Source organism: Zingiber officinale, chromosome 6B, assembly GCF_018446385.1.
Source record: "Zingiber officinale cultivar Zhangliang chromosome 6B, Zo_v1.1, whole genome shotgun sequence".
Lineage (NCBI taxonomy): Eukaryota > Viridiplantae > Streptophyta > Magnoliopsida > Zingiberales > Zingiberaceae > Zingiber > Zingiber officinale.
Genome location: NC_055996.1, coordinates 1,599,270 through 1,625,814, shown reverse-complemented (window position 1 = coordinate 1,625,814; position 26,545 = coordinate 1,599,270). Strand labels below are relative to the sequence as shown.

Genomic DNA, 26,545 nt, shown 5'->3' with positions numbered 1-26,545 from the left:
AATAATGGATAACATATTTGAACTTCTTGCAACTTCAGAAATACACAAGAACTAAAATGGGTACAATCAGAACTCTGTAGGTCCATATCGGTGGGTTTTGGTTAAAATCCACTGATGGACCTAGAGAGCTCTGATTACACTCATTTCAGTTCTTGTGGATTTCTGAGGTTGTGGAGTTCAAATATGTTATCCATTGTTTATTTTAACTTCTCAGAGGTGTTAAAATGTAATAAGGAAGAATCATCAAAATTCTCCACGTTGGACCTAGTATCATTCGATATCGGCCCAATGTGGAGAATTTTGGTGATTATTCCTTATTACATTTTTAACATCTCTGAAAATTTAAATAAACAATGAATAACATATTTGAACTCTTTGCAATCTTATAAATCCACAGAAATTGAAATGGATACAATTGAAACTCTCTATGTCCATCAGTGGGTTTTGGTCGAAACTCACTGATGAACCTAGAGAGCTCCGATTGCATCTATTTCAATTTTTTTGGATTTATGGGGTTGCAAGAAAATCAAATATGCTATCAATTGTTTATTTTGACTTCTCAGATATGTTAAAATATTTTTAGAATAATCGACGTGCAAAGGAGAGAAAAGAGAAAAACGTTGCCAGCATAGGAGGAAAGAAAAGAGAGAGAAATGAGAGAAAATATAAAGAAAAGTAATCAGGAGAGTAGAATGAAAAAAATATATAAAAAAATATATCTTTTGATAAATAATAAAGTAATACGTGTCTTTTGATAAATTTAAAAATCTGAATATGACTTTTGGTAAATTATCGAAAGGAAAGGGAAGAAAAAATCAATAATTATCTAGAGGTAAAATTGAAATTAAATGTACATTTTAGATATTTTTAAATTTTAGATGCATCTTTTAGAAAATTACCGTGGAGAGTTGGAATTAAGAGTGAGTAAATTAGGGGTGGAAAAATCTTTAAATACAGTCGCTCTTCGGATTTGACAAATCTGTATAATTATTTATTTTGTTAATGAAATTATATCGTACTATCCGAATACTATAATAAAATAGGAGAATGTTCTATAAAAATCCGAATCGTCATTGCACCTGTAGTTTTAAAATTATAAAAATCAGAAAAAAAAAAATGCAATTTATTATTATTATATTAAAAGAAACACTTTTACAAACTATCAAAACAAAACTCCATCTATAAATTAATTAAAATTATTGTTTCGATTAAAATTGCATTACCTTAAAGCTATTTTGACCCAAACTAGTTTACAATTATTTAGACCAAAATTATTCTAACTTTTAAGTTATTTTGATTTAGCTATCAAAATTACTCCAAGACAATTTTAATTTAGCATCATTTTGATTAAATTTAGATTAAAATAGTATCACCTTAGAGTTGCTCTAAAATGATATTGATGCGGTGATGAGGAGCTCCATCCTGTTATCATGGTGGAGATCAATGGAGGTCAAAGTTAAGATGATCAACGGATGAACGATTTTGGCCTATCGGGCAAGGCATATTCCGACCAGGGGTTAAGCATCAACCCACCGTCTCCGACGCAGAGTAATCAAATCGACGCTCAAGGGACGCACAGAAGCCGAGCCAAGCGACTCCTCTGCTCGGCCTAGCAACAGACTCAACATCAGCCGAGTACGCGGGCATTGAGCTGCCGGCCGAATGACTATCTCGCTCGACCAAGTAATAGAGCATTTGGACAGTGGGCTTCCGACCGAGCGGCTATCCCGCTCGGCCCAGCAACGGACGACACTTGGACAAGGGGCTTTCAGCCGAGCAACTATCTCGTTCGGTGCAGCAGCAGACATAAGGATATCAGAATCCTAACCAAGAGGTCATTCCGCTCGGCAAAGCAACAGACATAGCGGGATATCCCTCAGATATCCTTTTAGGAGCTAGCGTCGTTGACAGGCGGTGTGATCAGACAGAGGATCGTACGACGGAAGCTTCCACTGTCACTTTAGAGATATGCTCGACCCGTTAAGGTACTGCACGTCAGGGACACTTTACTGACATGTTCCTTCAGGAAAAGTTTGGGATAGCGTGTCCACTTTAAGAAGTGTGCACACACGCTACAGGAGCCCTATATAAAGGGAGGTCCAGGCATCGGTGGAGGTATGTTTTTCTCGTAATTTCTACTGTTGCGCTACAGTTCTCACTATTTCTTGCCCCACCGGAGACTGATTTGAGTGTCAGAAGACTATCGTCGTGACCCCTTCCCTGGCTTGGCACTGACGTTACTTGTGTTGCAGGCGGAAGCGAAGTCCATCAAAGGTTAGTAAGAGCACCACGTCCTCAACATCGGTTTCTCCGACTTTCGGACAGGATCAGATATGATTTTATACAAAATATTTTAGACAATACATTATAAATAAATCATTATTTTGATAAATTTTAAAATAGGAGTGTCCTTCGAAGATATGGAAAAGAGGATATTTTCTTTAAATTTGTTACTTTATAAAAAATGTAACCTTAAGGATTTTATTAAGCTGTTTTTAATTATTTATATTGTTAAATACTATAATATGATGATTTTAAAGTCTAATAGAATAAAATTATATATTTTCCATATTACAATTTTTTTTTATCATCTATATAAGTTTTTTAATTAGCTCGGTAAAATCGTATGGAAAGTGATTGATAAAAAAAAATATAGAAAAGTTAATTACTTAACCTTTGATTTGTATCATTTAGCGGAAAAAAGAATTTTAAAAATTGAAACAGTTTAAAAACATGATAACTTAATTCCTAGTTTACCTCACGCTTAACTTTCTTCTGAGATTATATATATCTTCTTTAAAATGTTACACTAATTGAAAATCTTCATTTTACCAATATGAAATTATGAATTAAATATAAAATATAATTTTAATTCTATTTCTACGACTATATATAAATATATATATATTCAATTAATGAATCATCCGACAATTATATCTGAACTTAACCAGGAGCACCCTCATATAGATACAGTATATCATTTATATAATAATTTTGTGTTTCATTGGGACGGTGTGATGATTAAAACATGAAATATTATTATATGAGATTTTGGGGGTGAAACTCAACGTGTCCAAATATACCTTCCCCCTAGGCCGGATCCTCTGGACTAAAAGCGATCCAAAGAATCTCCTCTCTCTTCTCTTTATATCTTATCATTTGTACTAATGATTAGTAATCATCTATGATTTAATTTTTTTCATGTTCATCTAAAAATAAGTTAACAGAAGTACTAAGAGTGAACAAATCACCTTTAGTCGCATTATTTCATATTGACATATGCAGAAAATAAATCACAGATAGATGACTATTAATCTTTCGAACCGTGACTAACACATGAAGTGGTGGATTTGTACAGGATAGCAATGGAGTGGGAAGAATTATGACTTTTTTCAAAAAGCCTAACTCCAAAAAATTATGAAGATTTATCTATAATCAAGTTATATTTTGAGATTTTTTTAATACTAGGTATTGAGATCTTATGACTTGGTTAATCTAAAGTGGACGATTCGGTCACACATTACTAAGTAAATTCATAAAGCATGGTAACTCCTGATGTTAAGTTTAATTTCATTAATAATTCAATTATCATAGATGTGTCCTACATAAAAATAAATTATAATTATTTGAGGAATACATCATATCTCTTATTACCATATTAAATCCCACCCTAGCGCCTCTCACAAATGTCCTACACTAATGAGAGAGAGTAAATCAAGAAATTAAAGCAAGCCATTACATGAGAGGATATTCATAGCAATTTTTTCGATAATCAACCTTACTCAATTTTGCAAACTTATATTTTAAATGTTGATGAACTAGGATTTGTCCATCTATATATAAATAATTTATATATTAAACAACATAATAGAACTAGTAGTAGAGTCATTAATTTAGATTGAGTCCGTCGAGTTGGCCTGTAGACTAAATAATTTAAGTACGTTGGATTAAAATTTTATCAATCCATTTAAAGGCGAGCCAAGTGGATTGACATGCCTGAGTCTGCGACTCACAAGAGTTAGCTTGCAATGGGTTTGGGTTGACTTGCGGGTTGAGAATTTTATTTTTCAATTCCTTAAAACTAAAATGAAAAATTCAATGGGCTCATGAGTTTGTCCCACTTAATCAGTAACTCAAACTTAAAATTTTTAATCTTTTATATAGTTGGGTCGCATTACCCTCAACTTGCTTTGGGATGAGTTGAGAATTTTCCAACTCACTAGGATGACGGACGGGTCGGCTTGTCCCGCCATGGGTTGGCCCTCCCCGTCACGGGCTGGCTTGCCCCGGCTACTAAATAATTTAAGCATGTTGGGTTGAAATTTTATCAACCCATTTAAAGGTGCATCTAGGTAAATTGACCTACTTGGCTTCGTGACTCGCATGGGTTGGCCTGTGATGAGTTTGGGTTGGCCTGCAAGTTGAGAATTTTTTTTTCTCCGAGACTTAAAACTAAAGTGGAAAATTCAATGAGCTCATGAGTTTGATGTTGGTGCAATGGAGATCGACAGGAGGGGGTGAATTACTTACAGAAATAAAACAACCTCTTTCTCGTTATTTGGACTTTGATTAGTAAACACAATTAAATAAAAAAATAAATTAAACTACTAAAATAAAGAAGAGGCGAGGATTTACTTAGTTAAAACTTAGGTGGTTGTTAATCCAAAGCAGATGAAAGCTCACTAAAATTCTCCTTTGTTGAAGATAAAAAAGTCTATTACACTCTTTGATAGCTCAGAAAGATACTAGGAAATAAATACAAAAGTTGCTATTGAATTCATACCTCTATAGGTCTTTTTATTGCTCCTGAAAGCAAGTAGTCGTTGCTTGGAGGCGCCTCTAAAGAGTTTCAGGTCGCCTCCAAGAGAATAGAGTTTTATCCACAACTAAACGATCGCTGCTAACAGATTTGCTTGATTGAAGGCATCTTTAATGAGTTTGAAGGCGTCTTCGTACTGTTCATGGAAGGTACTTCCCATGAAACAGATCATCCTTACATGCAAAGGCGCGAGGGCACCTCTAAGCCTCTTAGAGGCGTATTCAATAAAGCATATCAGTCTTTTAGCTGATCTTCTTTGCATAAGTGATGCTCCGGTTAACTGAAGTTGAGCTCATCTGAACTCAACTCCAACCTTCTCTTCGAGTAGACTTCCTCTTTAGCTTTTCGTCCCTCGAATGTCGCACACATCATTCTCATCCACAGGTGTACTCTTTTGTAGCATCTCGTCCCTCGGATGCACCGAGTCTGTCGACTTCTTTCTCGTGCCATCCTTTCGTTAGCTACGTATTCTACTTGACTTTTTGTGTTATTAAGTTCCTATATACTTAAACACAAGGATCAAATATAAAAAAATCAAACTTAACTAGGTTGACCACATTAAAATTATCACGAGATATTTATATTTGACTAACCTAATCCATAACCTAAATTTAAAATTTTTAATCTTTTATATATATATATTTTGTAATGGGCTCGTTAGTGGGGTCACATTATCCACAATCCGCCTCCTTGTGATGGATTGGGTATTCTATGAAACCGTTCGCATAAGAGCAGTGGATTCACACAATATCTCAACCGTCCATCTAAATCCTTCGTTATCTCTCTCTCCTTTCCAACCGCTCGATCCTTTCTGTTAACCGGTGTTTAACGTCCCCGATCAAGCTCCTGATCTCAGTTTCTAGGGTTACATAAACCAACCCATACTGCGCCGAACGAACAGCGGAGGCGAATTCATCACTTCCATTTCCTCAAAAAATGGCGACCCGGATGAGTAAGAAGAGAAAGGTCTAACCCAAGATGCCTCCTTTCCTAACGGATTTTTTCGCCGTGTCTCAGTTTCTTCGGTGTCGTCTCGGTGTCGCAGTTTGTGGCGGATGGGGTGTTCTTTGCGGAGTTGAACGAGGTCCTGACGAGAGAACTGGCGGAGGATGGATAGTCGGGCGTGGAGGTCAGAGTTACGCCAATGCCGACCGAAATCATCATTCGGGCAACTCGTACCCAGAATGTTCTTGGTTAGTCGTGAGATAAGTTTTAAATGTAATTCTCCTGTTTTGTTTGTTCTGAATGCTATTTGCCTGTCTGTTTGGCTGGTATAGGTGAAAAGTGTAGGAGAATTAGGGAACTGTTGTGCAGAAACGATTCAAGTTTCCTGAGAATGGGGTCGAGCTATATGCTGCGAAGGTGAACAATAGAGGGCTTTGTGCCATTGCTCAGGCGGAGTCAGTCCGTTACAACCTTCTTGGAGGACTTGCTGTTAGGAGGTTTGGATTATTTCCACACTTTTTTTTTTGTCACAGAAAGCTTCATTTTTTTTTTTTGGGTCAATTTTGCTAATTCTTGTATTCCATTTCATTCTTTCAAATTTATTTATCAAGTCTTAATTGTTTGACTATTTATAGTTATATTACACTGGATTTTTTTTGTGGTTTGTTATGGTGTGAGGTGTGATTTCACTTATTTGACAGAAAATTTGACCATTTCATTCAATTATTTTATAGCTTGCTCATAATGATCATGGTTTTAGCCTCACAAATTCTCACCCCTTGCATGATTATTGTCATCCATAAAACAAATAGGCCAATCAGTATCATATTTGTGTTGGAAGATGACGAAATATAGTTTTCCTTGGAGCAATTAGGTGCTATGTGTTTTTTTTAAATCTAATGGCTTAACCTCCTTGGTATATTCTTATAAATTTATTTCTAATTAATGTTTTGTATGTTTGCTTCTTCTATCTGAGTTACTGATTTCCAATTGAGCAAACCTGCACTTGTTTCTTTGTAACCACTGATGACTCGCCAAAGGTAATGAAGTAGGCTACTTTACCTACTTTGTGTAGTAAGATGACCCATGAATGGTTGTTGAGAGTGTAACACTTTTTGGTTCTAGCTTGGTTGTATTTTTTCCTCCTCCATTTTGTATTAAGATGAAAATTCTAGCCTGATACGTCTATCAGAGGAAGTTTATAAAGATATGAACACATTCCTCTTAAGTGCAAAAGCTTTTGAGTTAAGTGGTCACTCAAACATTTACTCCATGTCAAAATGAAATAATGTTTTCTCTCTTATTGATTGAACAATGAACACTACTATGTTTTCTTGATTTATTTTAGTTTTGCCTCCTTTTCTTTATTTTATTATTTTGTTCTTGAGCATTGTTGCTTATAGTGCTGCTAGGCATCATATTGTCTAATGGTTTGTTTTTATGCTCATACAATGAATTAGGAGTTTGTCAGGCTTCTTGTATATTATATATACTCGGAGTTTGGAATATGCTCGAACATTTTATTACAATGTAATGGTGTTTCTGTAGTTCTGCTATCAAATAAATTCCCTTAGATTCGTTTTAGTCTGACTTATTTAGTTTTTGAGTTTGTTACCTTAACAGCATTATCTCATTCATGGAGTGGTTAGTTGTGCTCCTAGTTAACTGACAGATTTTTTCTGCCAATGCTTATGGTCAAAGATGTATTCTTTCTTGAAATGGTCATCTCTCTAACTTAATCTATAAGACAATTGTTATCATTCATTCAAGAAGATATTTGTTCTGGCTTTTCTATCTTTGAATTTCCCTTCCACCGTCATGTCAATCTAACAAGGAAAGAAGTAATTTCTAGTTAGATTTAAGTTAATTTGCATTTGTAGTTGCAGCTGAATGGTGATGAGTCATCATGAAAAAAATTTATGGTCATTGGTTTTTCTGCACCTGATACTACAGCTGTTATCTCTCATCAGTTCTTGTGACTCTGTTCTTTGCTGATGTCATAGTTTCCATAAAAAATGACTTTATAATTTTTTTTAATCTTTATACATCATTTCCTTAATATCTCAGTATTTTTCAATTACCATAACTTCCCTATTTTGTTCTTCATGACATTGAACTATGAATATGGGTTACTTTTTAACTTGAGACAATTAGTTGTATCATGTACTTCAGCAATTAGATATCTGTCTTTTGCAAGGTTTAAAATTTCGACCCGTGCCGAGGTTTCGGTCTCAGATCGGAACAATACGGTTTCGGTATCGTATTGTACCGTGCCGATACAGTTTCGGTATTTTTTTATTTATCTATAGTAATTATAAGATAAATATGTTTATGGTGTATATAAAAATAAATTGTATATTGATTTTTTATAAGTTCTCAATTATTGAATAATTTAATATTACTAGAAAAATAATTAAAAATAGTTTTATTTAAATAGAATTGATATATCAATAATTTAAATTAAAATGAAAGTATCTATAATAATAATAATAATAATAATAATAAGTATATAAATTAATACAAGATATTACTTTATATTAATAATAATTATATAAATTAATTATTTATTCATTTAATTAATTATTAATTAAATAATATATATTTTAAATAGCAAAAAAATATCAAGTAAAAAAATTTAAAAAAATATCAGAATATAAATATAATTTATTAGAATTCTTTTAAAAAAAATAGAATTTTAATTTTTTTTAGAATTTTTAATTTTTTTTTAAAATTTAAATGAAATTTAAAATAATAAAGAAAATATTAGAATATAAATAAGAATTATTATATTTTTAAAAAATTTTAAATTAAATTTACAATATTAATTTTTTTCAGAATATTAATTAATAAAATTTATTTTAATTTTAAATATATTTTTATATATTTTATTAAGATAATTTAATTAGAGTTTATAAAAGCCTCTTCGAAATAATCCACGTCCTCCTTAGGAATTATTTAATTTAATTAATTAAATAAAATAAATAAATATTAAAAAAAAGAAAAAAAATCGCGCGTACGCGAGATCGCCTGCGATCATCGCGGCCGATCCCGCGGGCGGTGTTCGGCAACGCCGGAAGGGTCGCCGGAAGAGTCCGGCGACGCCGGCAGGGTCGCCGGAAGCTTTCGGCGACGCTTTTGGTGTCCCGCGTCTCCTCCGGCGCCGATGGAGGCGTCCCGCGTCTCCTCCAGCGCTGTCGAGACGGGGACGCCTCCCGTGCCGGTTTCGGCCGCCCGGCGGAACGGTAAAAATCGCCCGTGCCGGGCGGCACGGAACGACATTTCATACACTGGTCTTATGTTTCCTTTTCTTTTGATTCAGGGCCTGCTATGGTGTCCTGGGGTTTGTCATGGAAAGTGGCGCAAAGGGTCGTCTCAGCTATATACTCTGGAAATTTTAATTGATATCGAGATCTATTGCAGGTCATTGTAAGTGGAAAACTTAGGGCACAGCGTGCTAAATCTATGAAATTCAAGGATGGGTACATGATTTCTTCTGGGCAGCCAGTCAAGGAGTATATCGACTCGGCGGTTAGGCATGTTCTCCTTGGACAGGTTATCTTCTCCCTGCTTTTGCTTAACCATGACATTTGGTTATTTTGAAGTTCATTCTAAATTTCTTTACATCCTTCTCGGGTATGTCAAAGATATGCTGAAATTTTCTCCCCTGCCTAGGGTGTTCTTGGAATCAAGGTGAAGATTATGCTGGATTGGGATCCAAAGGGAAAGCAAGGTCCTACCACACCTCTTCCAGATATTGTTACCATTCATCCCCTGAAGGATGAAGAAGAATATGCTAAGCCATCACTTGCGTTGGCTCCAGAGATACCCGTGTTATGATGACTTTCATCATAGTTGTTTGTATCCTATGTGTGTGACTTGTATTTTTGACTCAAAAACTTATTGGCATATTTTTTGAGATTGGATTGGATTGGATTGACAAGTATTACAAGCTTACATATGGATGAGTCATGATTCATGGATGTTTGTGTATTTATTCGATTCCTTCAAGCACAGATTTTTGATCTTGACAATAGTCAAGAGTCATCCAAAGACCAAGATCTTGTCAATACACAGGGAGTTTCAAAATGGTTTACCAGACCACTGAAGAGGAATTAGAGTCTGTGCCAACTTCTTTACAAGGTGAGCTTTCCATTAACAATGATGCCAATTAGTTTAACAAGGTGAACTTTCCATTAACACTGATTCATTCGATAAGGAAAATGGCCAAGTAATAATTCAATTGAAGAGAAAAATGGTGAAGTTTCGTGTTGTTTCCTTTTAATATTTATGAGGTGAAACATAATTTATAAATCTTTTATACATTTATTTTTTTAAATTGATATCAAATATTCAGTTTATCTTGATTAATCTCGATGTCACATAAGTTTTTTTTTTTGAATAAATCAAAAAGTAATCAATCCGGGTGTGAATGACTAATTAAGCTAATATTTTAAAGTCAAATAAGAGAAATTTAACGGCTAATATTTTTTTTCCTTATTTTTTTATAGAAAAAAAATGAAACTTGTTGATACTCGTACCAAATGCCCCGGTTGTTCTGTCGCAAAGCGACCCCTTGGTTTTTTATCTTGCTCCAGCGCCGCAATATCACGTTTTACTCCCTCCGACTCTTTCCGGGTAGAAAAAACCCTAGCGATCGGAGCGGCGCAGACGAAGAAGTTACCCAGAAGCGATGGAGGACGAATCGCGAGTGGAGGACCTTCCTCACCAGCCTTCCGTCGTTGACGACGGTGTCACCGAGGATTGGAGTAAGGAGGAGGATGATCCTGTGGCAGAGGACCACCCTCCCTCAGCTGCCGCCACTGACCTGGCAGATCCTCAATCTCAAGGTGCCTTCTTTTGCTCTACATCCTGAATCTTAAGTTTGACATCAAATTCCTCAATATATTGGATCTCGCACGGCTTCCACCCGATGTTTTGGTTTCTCGCACTCTGACGTGCCAGCGGAAAACTTCTGAAATATGTTGGGAGTACAGGAATTAACAATTTTGTAAATAAAGACGGGTCTTTTTAAAACATTGTTCTGGCAACATGTGATCTATGCAAAGGTTCGTTTTTATTTAGTTTGAAACGGACGAAAATATTCATAAAACATGGAGACGAAGATCAGGGAAATGAGCTGAAAGGAAGAGAGAAATAAGAGAATTGAGACAGAAGTAGTTTGTTGCTACTCCTGTTTGCTGGTTTGAAGTGACAAATTAATTTGAGTTGCAAGTGGATAATAGATTTCTCAAATATAAACAACTCTAGATTTAAACTACCCCTTGGTTAATGAAATATACAAGCAGTGCGTAATTTGTGTTTGAAGTACAGAAGTCATCAAACAATAAGTAGTAAAAGCGGTAATGTGAAAAGACGCACCTAAACTATTGTAGCAAAAGGTGATTATGCTCACCTAGGTGCCCCTAATAGTCCGTTCCCAGGTTATGTGAAAGGAGATAAATCACTAGTTCCGCTTATAGTCAACCACCAAAAGACGCACCTAAACTTGATAACATATTAAGTGACATCAGAAGGTCCAACTATGCCTACTTAACGATTGCCCCTCTTACCTGATTTTGCAGTCTCTTCGTTTCCTGTCAAGTCTCATGTGGAACTAAACCGTGGCATCACTTTTTGATTAAATCATATGTGCATGCAGAGCATCTTAAGAATCTATAGTTCATAGGTTGGACTTGTATGTTTTAAGTGGTTGATAAAATACATAGTAATGATGGTAAATAGATTGTCCACTGAAAGCCTATCTGAAGTTGTTATATTTACCTAATTTAATGTTCTCCAGTCTTATGTAAATGCCCTTTTCAAATGATTTAGAGTAGTTATGCATGCCAATTAGTTTTTTGTTTGGTGACTAATTTTTGTTACATATATACAAGAACTGGTTTATACTTTTATTTTCATCCGCTTTTCATTAGAGTATAAGGCAGTTATGATTTGACTTTAAGCAGGACAACTTGTGTAATCTTTTCAAACTGCATTGCTTGTGCTTAGTATTCGTGCAAACTTGTGCATTTTCTGATATCAGATTTTTTTTTTTTTGTTTTCGTAGACACAACAGCAGAAATTCAGACCGTTATTCAGTCATTACAGCTGGAAACGGGAGGTAAAGTGTTTCATTATTTGTTTTATTCTATTTTGCAAAAAGGTCATACGCTGATCCCGGGTGCCCCCACACGGCTGGCCCATAGCCATTCGTAGAGAGGTAAATCAGGAAATTAAGCAGGTCACCACGTGGGAGGGTAGGCTTGCTTTATTCTATTGTATACAAGTTAGGTTGCATCGTAGACGAGCCACAAGCAAGACTTCAAATTCATCAATGCAAATTATTTATTTTGTATAAGTTATCTTTATAGTGATCTATAGTGAAGGCCTAAGTTATCCTCTTTTTGTTTGCTTTAGAAAAAAAAATTCTTCCTTGTATCTTTACTTGGTTTCTAAGTTTGCCGTCACAGTAATTGTTTTAATTAATCTGTTAATTATTTTTTCGTATTCTTCTTAGCCCTTCAACTAACTATTATTCTTATATTCATTGCACCTTAACAATGGTACCATTTTATTGTACTGTTTATTTTAACTCCCAGCTTATTATTTCCTGAATGACAGTGAAAGATAAGAAGGCGACTACAGATGAGGAAGCTGAAGAACTTGACGACAAAGAAGAAAACAAGAAGAGACACTTAAATGTTGTGTTCATTGGTCATGTTGGTATGTTTACATAAGTTGCATTAGTCCTCCTGTAAGTTGAGTATAAGATACATAAAGTTATCATGATTTAATAACAATGCTAATTATTTATGTTGTTTTCTCCCAAATTCTTTATCAATGAATTCAGATGCTGGTAAATCAACAGCTGGTGGTCAAATTCTTTTACTCAGTGGTCAAGTTGATGAACGAGCAATTCAGAAGTATGAAAAAGAGGCCAAGGATAAAAATCGAGACAGTTGGTATGTGAATGACTCTCTAAATCACCATTTACTATTTAATTTTGAGATACTGTTATGATACATATGTAGTAACATCTTCAATACACCAGAACAATTACTGCAGTGGTATGATAAATATTCATCATGTTGATCTATCATTCAGTCAAATATTGCTATAAGTTTTCTTTTGCAATTTCTTGAAGTTGTATGAAATTGTTTTGACAATCTGCTGCTATTTTCAAGTTGGTTTACTAATCCTTGGAAATACTTAATTGCTCCCCAAGAACCAGACCTAGTTGGTGCTTGGTCAATCCATTTCTAGTCTGATTGGCATGTATTATCCAGTCAGTGCCAAATAGAATTAAATTCACATTTAGTTGGTCTTGATTGATTGGCTTAGATCAAAGTTTAAAAAGCATATGTGGGTATTGATTGAACCATTCAATACAATCTAGATGTGGTTGTTTTCATGATTATAATTTTATTAGCGTTAATTAAAAATAGTTGTCAAAGTTTTAAAAAGTGTATGTGGGCATTGGTTGGACCATTCAATCCAATTTAGATTGTTAGCTATAAAATAATTGTTGTGTTGGGAACATAATCAATGTAAATAATCAATTAAAGTAGTTTATGCCTACCACACTATGAATAAAAAAAATGCAAACAAGATCTGAGTTTCTCAATGTATTCATATCGTGATTGAATCATTCTAATCATCACACCTCATTGATGAGATGACTTATTAGATTTCAAAGACATGTCATTAAATTTCACATAATTCTGATTCAGGTTTGATAATGATTTATTCATCTAATGAAGTCACTTGAATAAAACCTTAATTATCCTACCCTATCATCTCTCCTTTGTTGTATTATATATTTATCTAATTGTATTATGTGTTATAATGAGACATATGATGTTATTTGTAGCTGTTACATGTTTACTTAGTTAATTAGCACTTGTTTATTTTTGGTTGAAAATTTAATGCACGTTATTTGTTATAATTTACTCAATATATCTCATTGTCTTCTCTAACTATTGTAGACTTGCCTGAGTATAGCACATGTATCATAGACAATACTGTGATTAGTCACATTGAGTTCATTCCCTCACTATATTTTCAACTGTGAATTAAATTTGTGAAATCATCAAATTTAGTGTATCTGAAACCTTACAAAGGGAAAAAAAATATTTGATAGGGTGCTTGTTGATATATAGGCCATTTCTACTTGTTCTTCTATATTTAATTTTAACATCATCTAATGTCAATTGCCCAGGACCCTACCTTCCGCATAGGTGCTATGCAATGGGTCAATTTTAGCCACCAAGTTCTAGGCACGGCCTAGAGGTCGACATTACAATAATAATAAAACAGGAAGAGAAGTATATTAGATTTAGAACGACTAACATTGATATCTCTATGTGTGTGTATGTATTATAGTTGTATCTTTAATCAATCAAAACAAATTTATAATCATAAATATATTGGTCATAATAAGTAATCACTAAACATGTAACAATGGAAGGACATTTCATACTTTACATTACAACTATGATATACTGAATTTGTGAAAAAACATTCCAAGTGTGTAGAGCTTTAACGATGAAAAATTTAATAATGAATGAGGGCAGCCCGGTGCATGAAGCTCCTGCCAATGCGGGGTTCTAGGGAAGGTCGGATCACTTTGGGTCTATTGTACGCAGCCATATCTTGTGTTGTCACAGGCTGTTTCTGCAATCCATGAGCACAAGGTCATATGACAACAACTTTATTGTTGTGTCAAGGCTCCCCTTCAAAAATTTAATAATGAATGAAGGGGAAAAAATAAGAAAAGTGAGAGACCACACCTATGGAAGACAAGGCTGGAAATTGGTGCGAACTGCTAACATTAGATGAAAAGGGGGAGGTAGAAGTCACTTGGAATTAGAGGCCTAGACGAATAAATTTTGTTGGGTGGGCTCATGGATGAATTAGGATTATTTTCTAATATCTAATAAACTAACAATTTTTTTTTAAATCTAATTTTTCCCCTCTTGGATGCCTAAGCGGTTTGCGATTGTTGCATTTTAAAAGTGTTGCCAATGTAGATATGGAATAAGATCCAAAATTTTGAATTTAAAATTTAGTTGTTCGTTAATTAGTAAAGTTATTTGTTAATTAGCTTATTTTGGTTTTATTTTAATTTGGGTAGTCAATTAATTAGGATTAGTTTATTTATTTTCTAGAGTTTCTAGGATTGAATCTATTAAGTGTCTAAGTGCCTCATGTAAAATTCAACTTTGATTACTAAAATATTCTATTTTTGAACATGTTTTTTTCTTTGCATAGTTATCCTTTGCTTTGCCAATTTCGTCTTAAACTTCTGTGTGATTTGGGGTTTGATTTTGGTGCTGCACCAGCTGCCTAACATGGATCGCCCAGAAACTAGGTGAAAGCATTCCTTGTTGAAACTGTCTAGGTGGGGCGAAAACATTCCTTGTTGAAACTGCCTAGGTGGGGTGGTTGCCTTTTAGAAACAGAGAACAGATTATGCTCCTTCACATGCAGCTATTCTGTACACTATTGTAGACTTTTTAGATTCTTAATACTTATTATTTTATTTCTCAGTGATTCTTGAAAAATTAGTGAACTTGTAGGGTCTATAAAAGAGACCTCTGACATTGTTTCATTTATTCAAAATTTAATATATATGTATTTTCATAATCTCCTTCTCTCTTTCAAGATTCTAAGTAGGTATGCGAACTCCTGCATTATTGTGTTTTGTTTAGCCCAACAAACTCAATTGAAGTTTTGGAAACAGACTAGTATAGGAATATATATCTTTCTTAGTTTGGTTCAAGCAATGAATTGAATGCTTCATTCTCATTTCTATTTGTGGTTTGCAGAATTTTGTAAATAATAGGCAAGGTATTAATTTCCACTAGACCAGAACATCCCTCATACTACTTTCTTATTTTAGTACAGACTGGCTCTAAAATATTTTAATTTTTTAGGGTGGATAAATGCAATAACTAAGAAGAATGAAGAAAGAATTACAATTCTATCAAAACTTGGTATTTGAGGTTCATTTTGTAACCCGATTGAGGAATAACTATTTGTTAGAATTCATGAAATTTTAACTGAATTTGTTGTTAAAGTCTAATTGAGATGACATTGAAAATCTTGTTTCATAATTTTTGTTTTTAGTCTTAACTAGATCTCCTTGCACTGTTTAGACTAAATCTCCTTATGCTATCACATTCAAATTAATTTTAGCATCTTTTGTCTTATGTTCTGTGAGTTAGACTGATACGGCTTTGTGTGTGTTTGATTGCTGATGAACAAGCTACTTTGACTCTGTAGTGGGAGAAAAAATAATAATTTAATGATTTCTCATTGTCAATTGGACCAGGCCATATGAAAATTGTACTTTAAATACCCTATGTGCAGAACAAATTCATATCATATACAATAAGATATTAATTTAGCACTTTGTGTTCTAGGTATATGGCTTATATCATGGACACCAATGAGGAGGAGCGTGTAAAGGTCTGTTTCTATATTGTTATTTCCCTTTCTCATACTACACCTTCCGGATTGGCAATGAACCACAAGAAATAATTTGTTAATGATAACTGATAACTTTATATGCCAATAACTTATGGAATAGCTAGTCTGATACTAAAACATTTTTTTTACTCATTTCTTTATATCTTTCCCAGGGAATAACTGTGGAGGTTGGTAGAGCACATTTTGAAACAGAGAATACAAGGTTTACAGTTTTGGATGCCCCGGTAAATTTAAATTTCATCCCTTACCTCATATATGCCCTTAACAATTGTCAATATTTAGCAAGTAGTTTCAAATGTATATGGTGGGTAGCTCAACTTTTATGTGCTATGAGCTCTATTGTTTTAACTCTTTAATATTAGATTAAATTGGCATTAAAAGAACTTATGAACAACAAGTTACCTATATAGTCATTTGGTTTTATAACACTAATAATGCAGTAATTCAAATTTTAGGTGGTTGAGAAAATCCACCTTGCCATTTTTCCTCAAAAGCAAGAAAAAGAATTAGAATTTTCTTTTACAAATGGTGTGATGCAAATGATGCAATGTTTTTTCCGGCAAGAAGATGCAAATGATGTGATGCAGTGCCATGGAGGGAGGGGAAATAGAAAGATTTGAGGATCCTTACCTGTGGTTTTTTACTTGTTTGTTTGGCAACAGTGAAGACTGTGAACAGGATGGTGACATAGAGAGGGAGCAAAAGAGATGGTGGCTATGCCCTCGAACAGGGAACTATAAAGGAGATGGCTACATTCACTAGGTGTTTTGAGAGAATTGTAGTGGGCTCTGGAGGATCCTTACCTGTGGTTTTTGCTTGTTAGTTTGGCAACAGTGAAGATAGCGAAGAGGATGAAGTGGAGAAGCAGCAAAAGAGATGGTGCTATGCCCTCAAACAGAGGGGGATGAAGGAGGTGGTGGCTGCATTCACTAGGTGTTGTGTGAGAACTGAGGTGGGCTCCTCTCTTGTGTTGAGATTTGGAGTGAAACGAACTGTACATTCATGTGTGGGGCTTTGAGAGGGAGTTGTGAATGAGTTTTGGGTGCGGTATGGTGTGTTGTCAAAGTGGGGAGTGGGGATATTTTTATTTTCTTTAGTTTTTATTATTTTGATTTATTTGTTGGATGCAACATGAGGGCTGAGCTTAATTAGCGGAGAGACTGTGAGGGGAAGTGGGGAGTTGGGATTTTTTTAATATATATATTTTTATTTTTATTTTTTTTGATTTATTTGTTGGATTTGGGTTTAGCATAGGGTTGGATCCGAACCCAATAAGAGTGGAAATTGGATTATGCTTTTTAATTTGGAGTTTGATTATGGTGAATGAATTTTCAACCTTCCTCTTCAATCAATTTTAAATTCATGTTAAGTTGAAAGTTAAATTGGAATTAACAGAAGTAGCATAAGTCAGACACTACAAGTCCAAAACAAGTCAATCATAGCAAAATAAGTCCAAATAAGTCCACCAAGCAGATGTGCTAAGATAAGTCTACTCAGGAGGAGGAGGAGGAGGAGGAGGAGGAGGTGGCTCGAGTACCGGGTCCTCATCATGTCCATCATCTCTCATATCAAGACCCTCGTATCTTGAGACTCACGCGTAATTGTTTCCTCAAGTAGGGTCACTTGCTCCTCCAAAGTCAAAAGTGGGAGGAGGGGCTGGAGGAGTCGGAGGAGCTGGTGACCGATGTGGAGCATCCTCGAGCACTGCTATGATCTCATCAATGTCTGGTGGTCTAGGGGCAGCATTCCTCCCATCTTTCCATACCAAAGAGTTCTTCCTGAGGACCATCTTAGCTCATCTTTAGCTAAGGTGAAGTTCCTAAGTCCTATTTGCTCAAACTCGGTCAATACTTTGATGTTTCTGCTAGAAACATTGACAATACGGCATGTGGACTCGGCGACTGCTGGAGACAATTTTCATATAAAAAATTAATTTAATCACATGAATGATGTCAAGAATTAATTTGGAGTTTTCAAGTAGTTTTGAAAAATTAATTTCAGGTCTCAAAAATCAATAAATATTATTCAAAAATTAATTTTGAATTATTTTCAAATAAATTTAAAAATTGAATTTGAGATTTTTTCAGTTCCAAAATAATTTCAAATTTGCAATCAATTTCAAAAATCAACTCTGCTTGCACAAGACAACACAAGCTGCACATTTGCGACAAGTAACTTATAAGTTGAATTGTGATAAAATCGCGTCACTACTTGTGAGGTTAGGTTTATTCCTCTCATTGTCCCAGTTTAAGTCAGATTAACTCATAATTCCTGATACTTTCCAAATTTGCAAAAATTTTGATGTCAACTATTTCAGCATTTTCTTGACTCTTTTTATTGTAAAAAGACTAGCTCGATAGTGGGCTGAAATTTTTGCAATACGTGCATCAAATGGTGTTTGAGAACATACACTCCTTGATGTTTAGTAAAATTTTACCACAACCACTTGTCTGAATATAAGTTTAAAGTGAATTACTTCTTTTTAGTTGATTATGATTATCTTTTAAGAGGATGTATGGATGAATCTTGTAGGATTAAGCATGTTTGTTGTTGGGGCATCATCAAAATGTCGGGTCGAAATAGCTTTAAAATTAAGTTCCAAGTTAGTCAATGTCGTAGTTATTTAAAGCGTGAGGCACTCAAAAGTGTATAGGTGCTATGGGACCTGAGGTATAGGTGCTATGGGACCCGAGGCGTACTACGCAAGGCGAGGCGTACTCCTTTCTTTAAATTTTTACAATTCAATCATATATAGACAATTTCTGTCAAAATATTTTACTAATAAAACTACAGTTCATAAAATATTAACCAGTAATGTAAATATAAAATTCACTAGCAAATGAATACGTTAGGCGTATAATTCAAATTTAAGAAAACTTCAAATATCTAAAATTATCCAAATCTTCATTATCTTCCTCAATCATATCATTATCGTCAATCGTCATCATCAAATCTAAATGTTTTAGATTTGTATAGCTGAATCTTCATTGGTTTTCTCAAGACCGATTTCTTCTTCCTCTTCATCAATAAGTTGACTTGTAGAAGATCTTCTCTTAGTTCTTTTTGATATAGTTGCCCTTCTTATGAAGAAGATGAAATTCGAGATCTAAAACTGTAGGCATCTTCATCAACTCCAGAAGTTCATGCAACTTTACTCCAAGTCAAATCCCCTCATCAACCATTCATTAGTATCATCTATCTCATCCAAAGAAATAGGATCGATAGTGTCATGCATATCGTATTGACGACGCAAAGCCTTATTATACTTAATAAAAGCTAAATTATTTAGTCTTTTTTGCTTCAACCTGTTTCTTCTTTTGGAATGTAGCTTCACACAAAACAAAAATTATTTTAATTTTATTTTTTTTATAATAAATTTATTTAGTATTTCCTTAAATATTTATGTCACTAGGAAGGGGAGCCTTGGCACAATGGTAAAGTTGTTGCTTTGTGACCAAAAGGTCACGGGTTCGAATCCTGGAAATAGCCTCTTGCAAAAAGCAGGGTAAGGTTGCGTACAATGGATCCTTCCCCGGGACTCCGCATAGCGGGAGGTTCGTGCACCGGGCTGTCCTTTTTTTTTCCTTAAATATTTATACTTACATGTTCAAAAATACTCTAGTTTCATTTACAAGCAGAGAAATAAGTGTCGATTGAAAAAGTTTTTTGGACACGATTTGCATCTATATGCCTCATTTCAATAAGACAAAAAAAATTGTGCCTCAAGCAGGCTTGTTGCCTCTCACAAGGCGCATGCTTAAGGTGCAAGAGGCTCACCTAGTTGCCCCTTGAGCCTAGGCGCAGTCAGACAAGCACTTTTAATAACTATGGTCAATGTTCAAGAAGAGGGTGGCGGTGCTATACAAGGATGGGTAGAATCAGAATGACAAAAGTACATAGAGCTTTTGTACATTTTAATCCATCATTAACTATGCTGATGTAGCAACATGGATCCATATTCACTTGAAAAGGATCAACAAAAAAAAAGTGGTGATGTCTTTCTTAAAACCGCCGAAAGGGAAAGACAAAATTTTGAAGGTCTTCAAAGCTATTGGATTAATCATGAGTCATTGTGCAGTTCTTGTCTCAATTTGCAATTGCATTTCCTTGGAACTTTTGGGTGGATGAAGTAGACATCCTATTAGTATAAATATTTTTTCTTGTTAGGAAGTAGGCAAATACTAAATTGCTTTTATCAGTGGGTCTAAATTTTGACATCTCATGAATGCTTCTTGATGCCTTTTCTCTCCTCAGCTTAAATTACTGTTAACTGTCAAGTCTATATGCTAGATTTATTTTCCTTCCATGCAGGGCCATAAAAGTTATGTTCCCAACATGATAAGTGGTGCATCTCAAGCTGATGTTGGAGTTTTGGTACTTCCATAACTAGACTGAGTTTGTTTAAGATAAGTCATATTCCACTACAATAATCACATTTTGTTCTGTTTTGTGATAGGTAATATCTGCTCGGAAAGGCGAATTTGAAACTGGGTATGAGAAAGGTGGACAAACTCGTGAACATGTCCAGCTTGCAAAGACATTAGGTGTTTCTAAATTGGTTATCGTTGTCAACAAAATGGATGATCCAACTGTGAGATGGTCAAAAGAAAGGTTCGACATATATATATTTTTTATAAAATTTAATTCTTTTAGCCAGGTTCATGATTTATTTTCTTTGCTATTTAGGTTTGATGAAATAGAGTCCAAGATGGTACCTTTTCTCAAATCCTCTGGTTATAATGTAAAGAAAGGTAAATCAGCTTAACTTTTAATCCATTCTTGTTTTTAGTGAAATATGTTTCTCAAGTTTGTTCTATTGATTATTGTTAGCTCTGTTGAGACTTGAGACAATAGAGATCCTTTCTTTCCTTTATTTCTATGCAAGAAATTTATTTGGGAAAGGTTTAAAATATTGGATTGGCAATTTTGTAGAATATTGATATGAAGGCTTGAAGTCTCAATGGTACTGGTTACTTTTAGACTGATCCACATAAAATAGCCAAGTCCACTTAGTGAATGAAGAAGAAGGATAAGTAGAATAGAAAAGAAGAGAGTAGAAGGAAAGGTAATTAATCGAAGAAAGCAGTTTAAAAAAGAGGGGTGAGGTTAATGGGTATGGATAATTACTTTGCTTATTGAGTTTAATGGGTGAATTAGCAGAACAAGAGGTGGAAGATGCTTAACCACATAAAATTGAGTCTACGTGGGAATTGCCAATACCTCTTCCATGCTTATCTCCAAAATCACACATTTGTACAGTTTATCAGCTTTCTGGCCTTTGCAATCCAAAGTCAGAATCTTTCTCTATACCAGTAGTCCTGGTTTGGCCATTGTCGATTTGATTCAGCCGTTTCAAATCTTTCGCTACCATTCCTTGTCTGGGTGTCTAAGAATGGTTTATACTGCCTGTTTTAATCATCAAGAGCAAGATATTAATCCAATTGATATCAAGGATTGGTTAGGTGAACATTAGCACAAAAAGTACCTTTAACTTCTTTTAAGAAAATACAAACAAAATTCCTTCTCTTACCACCTGATTATCTTTCGGTTTGGTATGTTTACAACCATTTAAACAGAGGACACTAGTGGTCATAAAATCGATGCTAGTCTGGGATTTTGTTGCTTGTTTATTTGCCCACTTGTTCTTTCATGACCCATTGATACTGGTTTCTTATGGCATCCTTATCAGGTTCATAAAAAGTGTCTTGTTTGATTCATCATCTATGGTTTTGATTGAATCTTGGAAGTAAGGGAGTTGTTTGTACCTTTAAACAAAGGAAAGTTATTGAATTATTTTTTATTAGGAATAAGTTTTATAAAAAGCTTGCCATGCACTTTAAAGGGATACTATTCTCTACTTTTTTTTGATTTTTTGCTCCAAAAATTCATTGTTTTATATATTTTGCTGGAAAATTTTCTAGGCAGGAGTTATGTTCGGGTTTAGCAGATGCTTGTTTATAACTTATTATGATAGCAATCGCCCGACCTTTCTCAGTTTGCAACTGGAAACTTGTGTTATGAGCAAAAAATAATCATCACAATGAACATAATCAGCTTCTTGACTCTAGCACCACTGCCAACATGGCAGTAGTGTTATTGGCTTTATGCTAAACATCCATGGTTTAAACTCTTAGCTTGCACTGGTTTTTAAATTAAAGTGTCTGATTGTCCCAATTTGAAAATAAAAAGGAAACTAATTTACCATCTATTTTTTTTTGTTGTTTTTCTATTGTTTCTTTGACCATACCATGGCACTACCGATATACTAACATAAAATGATCCTATGGTAGGAGACTTGATGATCTGACATAGTAGTTGGGATTTGTTTTTCTTCCCAATTTTGTTTCCACCAAATGTTACTATAGCTTTATAATGTAAGCTTCTTCCCTTCTGGATGAACCCATTGCAGATGTTCAATTTCTTCCTATCTCTGCTTTGCTTGGTGCAAACATGAAAATCAGAATGGAGAAAAGCATTTGTGATTGGTGGTCTGGACCTTGTCTCTTTGAAGTACTTGATGCTATTGAAATTCCTCCTCGAGATCCTAAAGGTCCTGTTAGGTATGCTGCTGCTTTATTTACACCTCTTTCATGTATCTTTCTAGACAGTACCTAATAAAGTAGACTACATCTGATGGATCAAGTGAAGCTTGGTACATCATTCCAACAACTAGGTTCGTTACATGTCAGTAACTAAGTGTTTTTAACAAATACAGACTCATACATTTTAACATGCTATCCTTGTAATTGGTAGTTGCTCTATTCATTGGAACTCATTCAAGAGACTTAAGTCGTTCAAATTTTTGTTTTATGTACTCAACATTTAACTAGATATATTATTCAGATTCAAGCAATTGTCTACGGTAAAGTTGCTTGAATATGAAGGGGAGCCTTGACGCAACGGTAAAGTTATTGCCATGTGACCAAAAAGGTCACGGGTTCGAATTTTGGAAATAACCTCTTGCAAAAAGCAGGGTAAGGCTGCGTACAATGGATCCTTCCCCGAGACCCCACATGGCGGGAGATTCGTGCACCGGCTGCCCTTTTAAGCAATTGCCTACAGTCAAGATGGGAAGTCTGAAAAGATTACACGATTATTTTTTTGTGCATATATATCTGATTATATGTACCACTTAAATTTCTTTTCTTTCTAGTGATTTATAATATGGAGACTACTCGGAATAGTATGTACATGGTTCTAGTAAATTTGAGCTGTAGGTTCTAACAATATGATCTTAGTTGATGAACCCTTGGCTGAATCCTCCCAATGGTGGAAACATTAAGTTTTATGACCTTTATTAGGTTAGAACATCAATCTTCTTTCTGTAGCTGTATTCCACTTTCTTTTTACGTCTCCAAAAGATATATGGATGCATAGCCTGGTCCATATCTTTGCTTTTCCCTTAGAAAATCTCATGGATTTTTTCTTTGTTTATATAAATACTGTGTACACAGGATGCCAATTATTGATAAATACAAAGACATGGGAACTGTAGTGATGGGGAAACTTGAGTCAGGCAGCATCAATGAAGGAGACAACTTGTTAGTAATGCCAAATAAGGTACGGATTTCCTTTTTGACAATCTTCTTTGGTTATCAAATTTCTGTGAACTGAATTGATACCATGATCTGGTTGATCCTCTTCAGGCTAGTGTTAAAGTACTTTCTATAATCTGTGATGAAAAGAAAGTCAGACGAGCTGGACCTGGTGAGAATGTCAAAGTGAAATTGGCAGGTGTTGAAGAAGAGGATATTTTAGCTGGCTTTGTTCTTTCAAGTGTTGGTATGTAATTCTATATGCTGGAAAATTATCCTTTGCCATTTCTTGTTAAAATTTAATTATTTACTTGGTGTCCTAAACCTCTGATACTTAGTATTGAAGATATGAAGTTCAGATTTGCAAAGCTGTCAAAGTTAGCATTATGCAATCTATATGATTGTTTATGTTCTTTATCATGCATCAGATATTTTTTTGAATCAGTTGCACTAATAGTCTGTGAAGAATATATATCTATGCACATGGTAAGAAGTTCTCATGGCGTATGCGTTGAAGAATATGCAGCCATTTTAACAAAAGAACACAAATCTTTGGGGCAAATTGTTAAACTGACCCTACAACATAAACTTGTTGGGTTTCTAACAGAAAAGCAACAAATTATGCATGAAACATAACAAGTCTAAAAGTTTGAGTTTACCATCTAGTTAGAACTGTGATTAAAATCGCGAACTCCATCATTGCCATGGCGAAGTTGTAATGTTGTATAACTGTATTAATAAAGGGGCTTAATATAACTATTTGCCATTTTTTATATAAAAAAATCATGGTTTAATAGAATTATATTGTAATTTCAGTGTTTTCCAAGTAATGCATATGCATAAAAATTAAGGTAACACATAGAAGACCACATCTGCTAGTACAGATGCCTAAACATATGGCCTAATGCTAGTATAGATTGAGCTTAACAAGTCAAAACATATGCCTAATGATTTGTTATACGTATATTTTCTTGATCATTCCCATATTTTTGGGAAAGGATGGGCTAGCCCTTTTATAGATTGCCAAGAAGCGATCCAAAATCTAGTGACCTGTTATTACTAATGAATATTGATACAGGCCATATGGCCTCACCTAGAGGTCATTGGTTCCAGCATATGGTTTGGATAATGAATACTATATATATATATATATATATATATATGACCTTTTCTGTTATTTTTTTTCCTATAATATAGTTTACTTCTGTTATATTGAAAATCCTAAACTTCTGAAACCATTTGTTGACTTCCAATCTATTCTTATATTCATTCTGAAAGGAGATGAAAACTGTATTAATATAAACTTGCATGCATATGTTTCAACAACATCATGTTATCGTTTTTTCTTTGTTTAGGCGGATTCTTTGGGTTGTCAAACCTTAGTAAAGGGCTTTCAGTAGATTTTTTAGACAAGATTGGTGACACTATTTGTTCTTGCAGCAAAGCCAATAGGTGCTTTCTATGAATTTAATGCTCAGTTGCAGATTCTTGAGTTGCTTGACAATGTAAGTTTCCCTCTGCATTATGATTAATGACTGCTTGATAATGTTGCATATCTCCCAAACATCCTATTACTATTTCAGGCAATTTTTACTGCTGGATACAAGGCGGTGTTGCACATTCATTCAATTGTTGAGGAGTGTGAGGTCATAGATCTTCTTGAGGAAATCGATACAAAAAGAAGGAAAGAAGAAGATCCTAGAAAGAAGGCCAAGGCCAAGAGGAAGCCACTTTTTGTTAAGAATGGTGCTGTTGTTGTCTGCCGCATTCAGGTCTTTCTATATATTTACTCAAATCACAAGGGGAAGTTTGTGCACATTTTGGATATTAACTTTGTCTTTGTAGGTTACCAACTTAATATGTATTGAAAACTTTTCTGATTTTGCTCAACTTGGGAGGTTCACGCTCCGTACCGAAGGTAACTACGAGAATTTCTCCACAACAATAAGATCCTTCAATTATAAGCAAATTGTATTAATAGCCGAAGTCCTTCACAGGGAAAACAGTAGCAGTTGGGAAAGTAGTTGCACTTCCACCAGCGGGAAGCGTCACCTTTGCATAGTTGCTCATGGCTCCATCTTTCCACCAGGCTTTTCTTATGCCATTTGTTCATTCACATGGAATCTTTTTGCTATACAAGTTAATTTGTGAAGTTTAAACTCGGCATATCAAATTTTTAGATTCTTTCATGGCAAGAAAAGTAGGAGAGTTCATACAAAGTTTTGTTCCTGATCAGTAGACTATAGAACAAGCGCCGCCTTCAACTCATGAACGAGGTGTCTGCAACCTGAGTGACAAGTGAAATAAGAGCTCTAATGTATCTTAAATGGTCAGAGGTTATGCAGTTGATGAACCAAAGGTTATCTTAGGAAGACATGACATTCATGTCTGGGGAGCATTGCATCTATCATGGTTATGAATTATTTTTTGTTTTTCGACATTAGCATCATTTGTTCTACCGACATTATGGTTATTGATGAGATAAATTCGTGTAACTAAACTTTAAGTATAACGAACTTATATATTTCATTTTTGTTCGGCCTTTTTTTGTTGAAATGTTTGGATTGCATACTTGTAGTGAAATGCATTGATCGAAGGAGAAAAATGGTTCAAAGTATGTGCTAGAATGGGTGAACAGCGTGGTGCTAATCTTCGTTTAAAATTTGTTTTATGGTTTTTCAAAGTAAGCAGCGATATTAAAGAACATTTTTATATTTACTTGGCCTTGTGATATGGATGATCCATCATGTTTCTT

At 34.6% G+C, this 26,545-nt stretch overlaps 1 protein-coding gene and 1 pseudogene across 1 annotated transcript; both read left to right on the top strand.

The window, feature by feature from the left end:
- The first annotated feature begins 5,693 nt into the window (after positions 1–5,693).
- On the top strand, positions 5,694–9,720 carry LOC121991673 (annotated as a pseudogene).
- Positions 9,721–10,304: 584 nt separating this feature from the next.
- Positions 10,305–26,328, top strand: LOC121991672 (eukaryotic peptide chain release factor GTP-binding subunit ERF3A-like). Its single transcript, XM_042545667.1, has 16 exons — positions 10,305–10,611; positions 11,832–11,885; positions 12,386–12,487; positions 12,615–12,726; positions 16,189–16,234; positions 16,408–16,479; positions 20,567–20,629; positions 20,712–20,866; positions 20,942–21,006; positions 22,665–22,815; positions 23,710–23,815; positions 23,902–24,037; positions 25,231–25,295; positions 25,374–25,562; positions 25,636–25,708; positions 25,788–26,328. The coding sequence occupies exons 1-16, from the start codon at positions 10,455–10,457 to the stop codon at positions 25,850–25,852; spliced, it is 1,611 nt and encodes a 536-aa protein (XP_042401601.1). The 5' UTR covers positions 10,305–10,454; the 3' UTR covers positions 25,853–26,328.
- Positions 26,329–26,545: the final 217 nt, after the last annotated feature.

What these genes read in the sequence shown, in the direction of transcription:
- LOC121991672 (XM_042545667.1), top strand. Translation starts at nt 10,455, where the DNA reads ATGGAGGACGAATCGCGAGTGGAGGACCTTCCTCACCAGCCTTCCGTC. An exon ending in GATAAAAATCGAGACAGTTG is followed by an intron (nt 12,727 to 16,188) that starts GTATGTGAATGA and finishes TTTGTGTTCTAG; the next exon opens with GTATATGGCTTATATCATGG. An exon ending in GATCCTAAAGGTCCTGTTAG is followed by an intron (nt 22,816 to 23,709) that starts GTATGCTGCTGC and finishes CTGTGTACACAG; the next exon opens with GATGCCAATTATTGATAAAT.